At 34.2% G+C, this 12,006-nt stretch overlaps 1 protein-coding gene across 1 annotated transcript in view; it reads left to right on the forward strand.

Moving 5' to 3' along the window:
• Nnt (nicotinamide nucleotide transhydrogenase) overlaps positions 1–12,006 on the forward strand; it is a 112,434-nt gene that overhangs the window by 83,836 nt on the left and 16,592 nt on the right. The window contains exons 18-19 of the mRNA XM_010629907.3: positions 1,055–1,214; positions 2,370–2,451. Of these exons, the coding sequence (XP_010628209.1) occupies positions 1,055–1,214; positions 2,370–2,451 (242 nt within the window). The remainder of the gene's footprint in view (positions 1–1,054; positions 1,215–2,369; positions 2,452–12,006) is intronic.

Genomic DNA, 12,006 nt, shown 5'->3' on the forward strand with positions numbered 1-12,006 from the left:
AAAAAAAAAAAAAAAAAAAAAAAAAAAAAGAAAAAAACCAAACCAAAACAAAACAAAAATACATTCAGTTATTCAAAACATCTAGCTTCTTTCCATTATTATTATTATTATTATTATTTATTATTATTTTTTGGTACTGGGGATTGAACTTGGGACCTTGTGCTTGTGAGGTAGGCAGCAGAACCACTGAGCTAAATACCTGACCCTCCTTTACTTTTATGATACCACTTCCAGATATTTTTACGAAAGGACTGCTCTCTAAACTAGAATTAAGTCATCTAATTCATTTGTGGTGTTTGCGTGGTATATTCTTGTATAATTGTACATAAGTGTGCAGTGAGAAGTGCTTTTCTTTTCTTTTTCTCCTAAGATTATTTTCCTCGGTGAAAAGGTGAGTGTAGATTTATAGAATATATAATTTTATTCATCCATCTCTTTGGAAGTGAAATAGTTTAGGATCCTAGTGATGAATTCATTTACAACTTAGGTACATGATTTCATGGAGCTGTAATAGATTAGGAAAATGAATGTCAACTTCCATGTTTTCTTTGTGATGACAGAGGGCAGAAGAGTTCTAATTAAATGTACTGCTATCATTTTGGTCCCTTCTGACTGCCTTTGGACAGCTTGTATCTGGTAACAGAATTCACTGGAGAGATTTGTAGGCTCAATTTACAAATTTTTTATTCTTCTCTTTGGCCTTTCTTTATTCTTGTGAAATACATACAGAGAGAGAATTTGCTTAATCAGCATTCAGACAACAGTACATCTGAATTTTGATTAATTTTTAACTTTTACTGGTAATTTTCATTAAAATCTTGTTATTTACTTTTTTTACTGAAATACATCTGTGTGAAATTGATTTGATTAAAAAGAATGTGGTTCTTAGATTTCTGTCATTTAAAGTTTTAAAAATTTATCTGATTAAAATGCTTTAAAAGATCAATTAAATAAATCTCTTCACATGGTTCTGAATATCATATATACAAAATACACACCATTCACAAGGATTTATGTGGAATAAAATCTCAAAGTTGATAATTTCACTTTTCAGGCAATGAATCGCTCCCTGGCTAATGTGATTCTTGGAGGCTATGGTACCACTTCAACAGCTGGTGGAAAACCCATGGAAATTTCTGGCACACATACAGAAATCAACCTTGACAATGCGACTGACATGATTCGAGAAGCTAATAGCATTATTATTACTCCAGGTAAAAAAAAAAACAAACAACAAAATTATAAGGAAACAACATATAATGGCTGTAATTTAGTATATTAAAATAATTTCTTATAATAGAAAAAATAGAATTTGAACATTTTTATTTTTGAAAACATAATGGAAACATAGTCTGTGATTACTAGTGGAGAAATACTGAGAATATTTAGTTTAAATTAATATTTGAGGATCACATAGATATTCCCTAACATGATGTGTAGTGAATTCTAGCTATGTCTTTCTACCATTTTGTACGTATGTTGAAATGATTTTTGAGTTTTAGCTATTTTCTATCATTGGTAATTTTTTGGATTATTATCAAGATTAAATTAGATTTGGTAGATGAAAGTTATTCATTAGACTCTCAGTAAACATTACTCTCTTAAAAAAGCACATATTTGAAAAACTATTCAGAATTATGTGGCTTCCAATAGGATGAAGGAACATGGCCAAGTTGAAAGAGCTTTTGTTCTTAATATCCGTCTGCATGACAGATTTCCTGTTATACATGGAATAACATATATGAATAATTTTTTTTTCATTTAGGAGTGGGAGTGGGAATTTCAAGTTACTGTTTTGGAGGCACTAAATTTGGACAATGAGCATGATGTCCTGGAGTTCAAATGATAGGCCGAACTCTACTCAATGACAGACAGACTGGGAGTCATCAGATGGCTGTTGGAATCCTGGGATGAGCTGAGATTTTCAGGGAGGAGTGAGGGCCAGATTTAAAGACCTAGGAGAAACTTAGTCCTCCAATGAGAAGAACAGAAAGAGAAAACCCATTCAAGGAATTTGAGGAAGAACAAAGTTAAGAGAAGAATGAGGAATGCAGTGTCACCAAAGCCAAGCATACAGAGTTTAAGAATATCTGAGAGAGGGAGGAGGGAAGAGAGAGCACATTGCAGTTGTGTTCACGGTGCAGTGTGTGGCAGGGGTGCCCGACACTATGATCCTATGGAAGATGGAGGAGGGACCAATAGACTTTTAATTTTCAAATTTAGGCCAATACTGTTCAAGGCCAGAGTACAAGTTTGCTTTCATTTCTAGTCCTATTAACTGATTGCCTATGTTGACATTCAATATGTTTTGATAAAAAAGTTCATAAGATTTCAAAATAAAAATCATAATTACTTTAATGTTCTTGCAGGCTATGGTCTCTGTGCAGCTAAAGCTCAGTACCCTATTGCTGATTTGGTAAAAATGCTCACTGAACAAGGCAAAAAAGTCAGGTGAGTGTTTTCGGTGGGGTGTTTCTGTGTAACTATGTGGCAGTGCATAAAAGAAAATAGACAACTTTTAAAAAAGATGACTTTTTTTTTTAAGAGTAGGAAGTATTTATTGAAAAAAAGATAGCTTCTGTTTGAGAGAGACAGAAGGAGGTTCAGAAAATGGGTTGCCTCAAAGATGACTACTTTTTGTTTTTCTTTTTGTTACCAGGGATCAAACTAAGGACCTTGCACTTTCGAGGCCAGTGGCAGCACCACTGAGCTAAATCCCTAGCCCAAAGATGACTACTTTTAAAAACCGTATTTTACACATGTCATGCTAGATCAACTAAAAACCTCTGGTCTGATGTTTTCATTGCTTCTGTCTCATAGCACCAAATCTACTGTATACTCATTGTAGACAGAGACATTTCATTATTCCAAATCTCAGGATATTTATTAATGAAGAGAAACAGAAGTTGTCTTTTCTGTGGTATGATTGGGGAAGGAGGTCAAACACAGCATTTGAATGACATAAAGTTATGTTCTTTTGTTTTCTGTTCACATGGAAAAATAAAAGGCCTCCAAAGAGGTTTTTGAAGAGTCCCTGTGGCTCAGCTGCTTGCCAACTTAGTTCTCAAACTCTGAGGGTGGAAAAGAATGCAGAAAATATTTATTTGCTCAAGTCAGACACTTGTTGAAATCTAAATTGCAAGTGTTCATGCCACTTGCAATTTGAACAATGGACTCTGCTTTTGGGAAGATACTAAGTACAATAGAAAAGTGGAGGACTCTTCATTGTTTGATTTTTCTGTATGACCTTGCATAAAGGCATTTTTTTTTTTTGGTACTGGGGGTTGAACTCAGGACCTTCACTTGCAAGGCAGGCCTGGTGCCACTGAGCTAAATCCCTGGCCCCGAATAAAGACTTTGAGGAATCAAAAACAGGGCCACTGGGTGATGAACTAGATGTCCATTGCTGTGCTTTGCAGATTTCCAGCCTGTCTCTGTTTTCCCTCATTCTAAAGAGCTCATGAAGTCACCCCCAGTAGAACTCTGCTCCCCATTTTGTGGAAAAACTGGTTTAATGGCAGTTGTGTTACCTGATGCCATAAATCAGAGAGACAGGATAACTCATTCCAGTTTTAGTATATGTGCTGCTGAAGCGAGTTATGATAAAAAGTTATAGTTCATAAGATTTCAAAATAAAAACCACATTCTTCTGTGTTTTTAATGTTCCTTGCAGGCTATGGTCCCTGTGAAAAAAATTAGTTTATTCGAAACTTAGTTTATTCACTAGGATATTAACATCTGTTGACCAAACTTATCTGTTAATAAAGTTTCCATTTAGATGTTAACTGTACACTTTTGTCTGGGGACAGAGCATAAGAAAATAGACAAGATACCTAGAATTAATCAGAGTATCTGTGCTAAACTGAATGCAGAATCCTGCTCTTCAGCCTGAATGTCTCAGCTCTTCATGGTAAAAGAAACTTAGATGACAAAGTCAGAGAATCATCTAAATTATTTTAGTGTCTGCTACTGTGATAGCTATATTTTATTTCTTCTTTTCTTTTTTTCCTTCTCACCCTTTCTTTATTTTCACTCCTTCACAGTCCAGCCTTGCAGTCTATAGTTTATGTTTTCAAAGATGTAGAATCAAAATACTATTTTGTAGTAGAACCAGATAGTTTTAATGCTTACTGAAAATCTTAGACAAATTGAGATACAAGATGAGAAAAGTCATTGGCTTTATTTTTTAATTGTTATTTAAGTCTCCTTTTTAGGTTCTTTTTTCTGTTTCCTTATAGGATATTAAGCTGTGCTGTCTCTTTTTAGTCAGATCTTGCTGTTTAGAGTATTTGTAGATTTATAAGTGAACAGTGTGTTAAAGTAACTTTTATGAAGCTGGTCACACCAGTGCATGCCTGTAATCCTTTCATTGAGGGGGAAAAAGAGGCAGGAGAATCACAAATTCAAGTCCCATCTGGGCAACTTAATGAGACCTTGTCTCAAAGTGAAAAATAAAAGGGCCAGGGAAGTAGCTCAGTGGTAGTGTGCCCTTAGGTTTCATTCCTAGTGCAGGGTTGTGGTGGGACCTTATATAATTTTCCTAAAAGGAAATTGTTTTCTTTATTCAACCCACATGTGAAAAAGTCTTATGTATTAGTAATGGCTTTTATCACCACATAAATGTTTAGGAGATGAGTGGCAATCATGATAAAACAGAGAGAGAAAGGTAGCTTTCATGTCTGAGTTATCTACAGGAAAGGGAATGCTTAATTTGACACACCTACTTTGTTACCCACCGATCAGTCTAGGTTAACCATTGGAAAATCAGGACAGTGTTAGGTGGGTGGATGCAGAGTTGAAGAGCATCATGGCTGTTGAGTAATTTGAAGGAATACAGGGCAGAAATGAATAAAACAGATGGAGAAGAATTATCTGGAAATCAGATAAAGGTATAGGATAAATGAATTTTTAGTTTCTGACTTGATTAAAATTAGAAGTTTACAACTGTTACTGCCTTCGTGGGGTGATGTCTGTCACTCTACATCGGAAAAGTAATTACTCGAGTTAAGATTTATGAGATTTAATTATATATGTGCATATTTTCTCAGTTACAGTTTTTCTTTTTTTTGGTACCAGGGATTGAACTCGGGGCCTTGTGCTTACAAGACAGGTGGCAGCACCACTGAGCCAAATCCCTATCCCTATAGATTGCTTTTTATTGAAGCTGTTTTATGAATAGAACCCAAAGCTTTTCAGGAGAGGAGCTTTTCATTGTTTCACATAATTATTGGCAGTATTTATTCAAAATGTATTGCTAATCAATTCATTAATATTTTACAGTAGTGTACAATAAATAAAATTATTGTTCAGTATGATTTCCATATTTATGAGTTAGGAAAATTGCTATTTATGTTCACCAGTGAAATTATATATTATTATATTACAGTGCTTTTTACTATAGCTTGTTGAATGTTCAATATGAGATTTGTTACAAATTATGTAAATCTTACATCTGAATGAAATGGAAGAGGACTATTACAAGTATGAGAGTAGAATATCATATTTTTTCTTTCTAGCTTCTGTGTGGAAATTTTTTTTAAATCACAGAAACTTCATTGATTTTCCTTTATGTGAATATCATCATCTTTTCATAGGAGAAAAGTGAATTTTCTTCACAAAATTAGAAATATATATACTTAGATGCTAGCTTTTTGTAAGAGTCAAATATGTCTGAATGAGAAATGACTGCAGCAGTTACCTCGTATTTTAATGAAATAAATCTGTATTTACAGTTTTCGGTAATTTAGTCCTTTCATCACTCTGTGGAGCTCTCACAGTGCTCATTGAGTGCAGCTGCTGGGTCTCTAGATTTAGTAGGTCTTTGTGCCTCAGGACCCTAGTAAACCTCACATCCAGATGTGGTGCCACATTCACACACATCCCCTGTGGAAATGTGCCAGTGTGGACATACGATTGTCATCAATTAGTTATGCCCAAGTGGTGCCAAGAAAAATTGTATCTGACATACAGTCTGTCTGGCTTCATGGGCCATGATTGATTTAGAGACACTCTTGTTTTCCTTCGCTTTGGCCATAGACATAACATGCTTACAAGAGGCTATTACATAATGAAGCACATGACGTTTCATGACAAGAACTCATTTCTGGATGTCAATGTCATGAAAGTCCATCGACTTAGGTTGTTTAGTGGCCCAGATGTTTATGCTTCACAGTTGTCCTGAATGCCTGCATGATTTACCTAACTTATGCTGGATCTCTAAAAGCATTTTATGACCAAAACCAGAGTGTAGACATTTCTTTCTCTTTACTTCCTAGTCTTTTTATTGATTATGTGATGGACTTTTCACTCTAAAGCAGAGATAGCATTTCAGTAAGTCACAGAAAGGTGTCCAATTTTTTGTCTTGTAATTAATTACTGTTTGATATTCTTTCTGTAAGCTATTTCTGCTTTATTACAAAAATCTTTTGAGTTATGAAAACACTTCAGATTTTTGATTTACTGATTCTGTGTATTACTTGTTTTTGGCTTTGTTTTGTTACTTGAGACATTTCTTGCTATGAGTTCAGGTTGATCTTGAACTCATTATGAAATCCAGGTTGGCCTCCAAATCATAGCAGTCCTCCTGATTCACCCTCCCAAGTGCTGTGATTATAGGAGTGCACCAAAATGCCTGGTTTATGTATTACTTTTATGTTAATATTCATTTATATCTTTCTTTTTTGATTGCTTACTAATAGAGATATATTATTAGATACTGAAGATATAAGGATGCATAAGCCCGGTTCACACTTTCAAAATTTTATAGATATGAAGAAAACAAATCTATAAACAATGAATCAGTGAATTTGATTTAATGTGGTAGGAATACAAAGGAAAGGAATACTTAACTATTCAAGAGACATTTTCAGTTTGTTATACTGCTCATAACATGAAAATATTGAAGGTGTTAAAAATTTATGTGTGTGTATAAATATGTATATTTATATACATACATATAAATACTTTGTCCTTAATTACAATTAGAATTTTATATGTGCGTGTTTGTATTTTTTATCCTGTCCAATCATATCAAACTGCCTATGATATTTACAGTTCAGTAGGGTTTTACAGTCCTGTTTAACATGGCTGTAACATAGTTTTAAAGATTTTTTTTTTTACTAAGAAATTTCCTGAAGATATTTGAAGATGAAATGTTCTGTTGCCTTAAATGGATTTTTCTTATTTTTATGAATTAAATGTGATTCAAATAAACTGAGTTCAGCTTTCTCGGATTTGTTATGCTTTTGAGTAGAGAAAGAGCCAAAGCATGCACATCTATAAAATAATAAAGGTACATGATTCTAAAGAGAATGGAAATTAGGCCAGGTAAAAAATTTAGTATTGTATTCTGTTGTTGGGTGAACACTCTATAGGTGTCTATTAAGTTCATTTTTTGAAGGTGTGGTTCCCCGCTATAATTATGTTAGTATTTATCTGATCTTTTATGTCCAGTAGGACATATAAAGTTAGGTTTATTGGTGTTTGTTGTAATATATATTTATAATTATCTCTACTTGTTGAATTCCCTTAACTGATATGTATTGACTAGGTTACCTTTTCTGATCAATTTTGGTTTAAAATCCACTTTGTGTGAAAATATGATATCTATTCTTGCTTTTTTTCAGGGTCCTGTTGTATGGAATATTGTTTCCATTCTTTGAGTTTTAGTTTACAAATGCCTTTTTGGGTTAAAGCAGTTTCTTGTATACTGTGGGTTTTGTTTTTTGATCCATTCTGCCAATCTGTGTCTTTTGATTAGGAAGTTGAGATCATCCACATTGTTATTGTTCCATCCAAGAACAGAATACATATTCTTCTCCACAGCACGTGGAACTTTCTCCAACATAGATCACATACTAGCCCATAAAGCATGCTTAAGTAAATACAAAAGAATCAAGATTATCTCACACATATTATCAGCTCATAGTGCAATGATACTAGAAGTCAACAAAAAAAGAAACCATAGAAATTAGCAAACATAGGAAATTAAACAACACGCTCTTCAATAATCAATAGGTATCAGGGCTGGGGATGTAGCTTAGTGGTGCCATGCCTGCCTTACAAGTGCAAGGCCCTGAGTTTGGTTCCTGGTACCAGAAAAAAAAAAATCAATAGGTCACAGAAGAAATCAAGGAGGAAATTAGACAATTCCTAGGATCAAATGATAATGCCAGTTAGTTGTACCAGATTTTGGGGGACACATTGAAAGCAGTCCTAAGAGGGAAGTTTATAGCTGTGAATGTCAGCATCAGAAAAACAGAGCAAGCCCAAATAAATAACCTATGTTCTGCAAAGTTCTAGAAAACAAGAACAGTCCAGATCCAAAGCTAGTACAAGACAGGAAATGATAAAGATCAGAGCAGAAATAAATGAAATTTGAAGCAAACACTAAAACAAAGTGAATTAAAGACTTGGTTCTTCAAATTAGCAAAAAAATAGACAAACCCTTAGCTAGTCTTATGGAAAAGAAAGAAAAGATATAAATCAATGTGAATACAAGTGAAAATGATGAAATAATAACAGACACTGCAGATTAGTAGCTACACTTAAAACCTATACTCCAGTAAATTGGAGAATCTGGAAGGAATAATTTCCTAGATACATATTAATTATCAAAACTGAACCAAGATATAAAAATCCTGGATAATCCAATAACAGTCAATGACATTGAAGCAATAATCAAGTACCTATCAAGAAAAGCCCAGGACCTGATGAATTCACCACTGAATCTTACAAGAACTTTAGGGAAGATCTAATGCCAATATTCTTCAAATTCTTTAAGAAATTGAGAGGGAACGAGTATTTTCAAAGTCATTCCTGAAAGAAAGCATTACCTTAATCCCCAAACCAAACAAGGCCCCAACTAAAAAAATAAAACTTCAGGTCAGACCCCAAAATCCTCAACAAAGTACTGGCAAGCAAAATGCAACACGTCATTTAAAAGATCATACATCATGACCAAGTAGACTTCATCCTAGGAATGCAAGGATGCAATATCCTTGGGATATTATATGTAAATGTAATATATCACAATAAACAGTAGCAAGGACTGAGTTCACATGATCATCTCAATGATGCAGAAAAAGTCTTTGACAAAATTCAACATCCATCCATGATAAAAACCTTGAAGAAAATAGATATAGAATGACCTTTATCTCAATCCAGTGAAAGCCATTAAGACAAACCAATGATCCATGTCATAGTAAATAGGGAGAAGCTGAAAGCTTTCCCTCCAAAATCAGGAACAAGATAAGGACATCCTATGTTAACACTCCTGTTCAATATAGTCTTTGAAACATTCACCGGAGCAATCAGGTAAAAGAAGTGAATAAAATATTTATATAGGAAGGAAGAAGCCAACTTAAAATTACTAGCAAATGAATGATCCTCTACAGAGAAGACTCAAAAAATTTTATCAAAAGACTCCTAGAATTTATAACCAAATTCTATAATATAGCCGGATTAAAAAAAATCAATAATATGTCTGTGCACCAATAATGAACTCACTGAGAAATTAGGAAAGCCATTATCATTCTCATAACATCAAGAAAAATTAAGTACTTAGAAATTAACCTAACCACAGGTGAAAGACTTCTGTGATGAAAAACTACAGAATCCTGAAAAAAGAGATCGAAGAGGACATCAAAAATGGACATATATCACCTGTTCTTGGGTAGGCAGAATCAATATTGTAAAAATGAGCACACTCCCCAAACTGTTGTATAGATTCATTGTATTACTAAGCAAAATACCCATAGCATTTCTCATGTAAGTATAGAAAACAGTTATAAAATTCATATGGAACCAGAAGAGACCCCGAATAGCAAAAGCAGTCTGGTCTACAAGAGCAAAGCAGGAGACATCACAGTTCCAGATTTCAAGTTATATTACAAAGCTACAGAGATAAAACAGCATAGTACTGGCACAAAAAACACATACATGTGGATCAGTGGAATAGAGTAAATGATGCACACAATCCAGGGCACATTGAGCAACCTAATCTTTGACAAATAAGTCAGAAATATACCCTGGAGGAAAGCCTCTTTAACAAATAGTGCTGTGCAAACTGACTATCCACATGCAGAAAATTAAATCTAGACCCATCTCTCTCATTGTAAGTTGAAATCAAGATTGATCAGAGATCTAAATATTAAAACAGAAACAATTTGCTGGAAGATAAAATAGCTAAAACTTTTGAAGTCATGGAAAAGCAAGGGCTTTCCCTGAACGGAACCCTAAATGCATAAGGAATAGCATCAAGAATCAACAAATGGGACTATTTTGAATTAAAAAGGTTTTGCACAGCAAAGGAAATGGCCAACAGTATGAAGGGACAACCTAAAGAATGGGAAAAACGTTTTGCCAGCTATACCTCAGCCATAGTACTATATCTAGAATATTAAAAGAACTCAAAAAATTAGACCCCCCTCCCAAATAAAAGACCTAATAAAAAGTGGGCAACTGAAATGAGTAAGGACTTCGCAGAAGAAGTCCAAATGGCCAATGAATAAATGAAACAATGTTTAGCATCGCTGTCTATAGGAAAAATGCAAATTCAAACAACACCAAGGTTCTGTTTTACTCCAAAAGGAATGGCCACTATTAAGATATCAATAACAAATGCTGACAAAGTGGCAAGGAAAAGGGAACTCTTACATTTTTGGTGGGAATGTAAACTAGTACAACTGTTATAGAAATCAGTGTCTCAGTTATTCCCTTTTTAGATATCTTCTGAAAAGAGTTAAAGACATCATATTACAGTGACACATGCATTCCTGTCTTTATAGTAGTACAACTCCTAATAGCTAAATGTTGGAATCATTCTGTATGGCCATCAAGAGATGAATGCATAAAGAAAATGTGATATTTATACACAGTACTATTCTGGGGCCGGCGATTTAGCTCAGTGGTTCTACCGCCTGCCTCGAAAGCCTAAGGTCCCGAGTTTAATCCCTGGTACCAAAACAAACAAACAAACAAACAAAAAACCAAATACAATGCTATTCTGTTATAAGGAAGGATAAATTTGAGTCATTTGTAAGAAGATGGATGCACTTTGGGACCATAATGTTAAATGAGATAAATCAGACAAACAAGCTTAAGTATCTCATGGTTACTCTTCTATGAGAAATTCAAAGTTTAAATAAATGACAAAGCAAACTGAAAGATAATAGGAAACAGGTAGAACTTTTGTAAATGGGAAGGGCATGAAGAGAGGGAGGGAGAACGGATGGAGGGTTGGGGAAGAGAATGAAACAGAAGGATTAAGATGTGTTATGTACATGTACCAACTCCCCACAATGAATTTAATCATTATGTACTGAAAACATATGCTTAAAAATAAAATGATTTAGTATAGCATTTGAGTAAATTAATACACATTACTTAGGAGTTTTGTGTCAGCTTTGTAATACTTAAAAAAAAAAGACATGTCTATTCTTGTCAAGGGGTGTTCACTGAACAAATAATTAAATAGTATCTTGTTACAGGCACTATTCTTGGTCCTCGAGATATATTAGTGAATACAATAAGAAAATTCCGAATCCATGGAGCTTACATTCATTGGGAGGTTAGGTAAGAGGCATTGAGATATTCTGAATTGGGGACACTTTAACAACTCCCGTGAGTCTGCAGTTCAGATGCCATTTGAAGAGAAGAACAGCTTTAGTTGTAGATTATTGGATTATACTTTAGAGTTATAACTCACTGGCACTATTTCATGTTGAATTAGTGTTTCTGGCTTTCTCACAGGAGTTGCATGTTACTTTGTACTGAACTAACCTTCTTAAAAAACTTGGCAGTAGTAGGAGGATGGGCATTTTAGGGACGTTTTGTGCACTTGGGTAAAATACATTAAACTTTTGGTGGAAGAGAAGAAAGTCAAAGAAAGTATATATATGCATTCACTTACATATATGTTGAACATGCTGTATACAATTGCCAATCTGTTAAGTTTTTATAAAGTGAAACCTTCTCCCCAGATTGCTTGGCTTTGCGCTTTCTTAC

This window comes from Fukomys damarensis, unplaced genomic scaffold (genome assembly GCF_012274545.1).
Source record: "Fukomys damarensis isolate Sample0158 unplaced genomic scaffold, DMR_v1.0_HiC HiC_scaffold_1, whole genome shotgun sequence".
Lineage (NCBI taxonomy): Eukaryota > Metazoa > Chordata > Mammalia > Rodentia > Bathyergidae > Fukomys > Fukomys damarensis.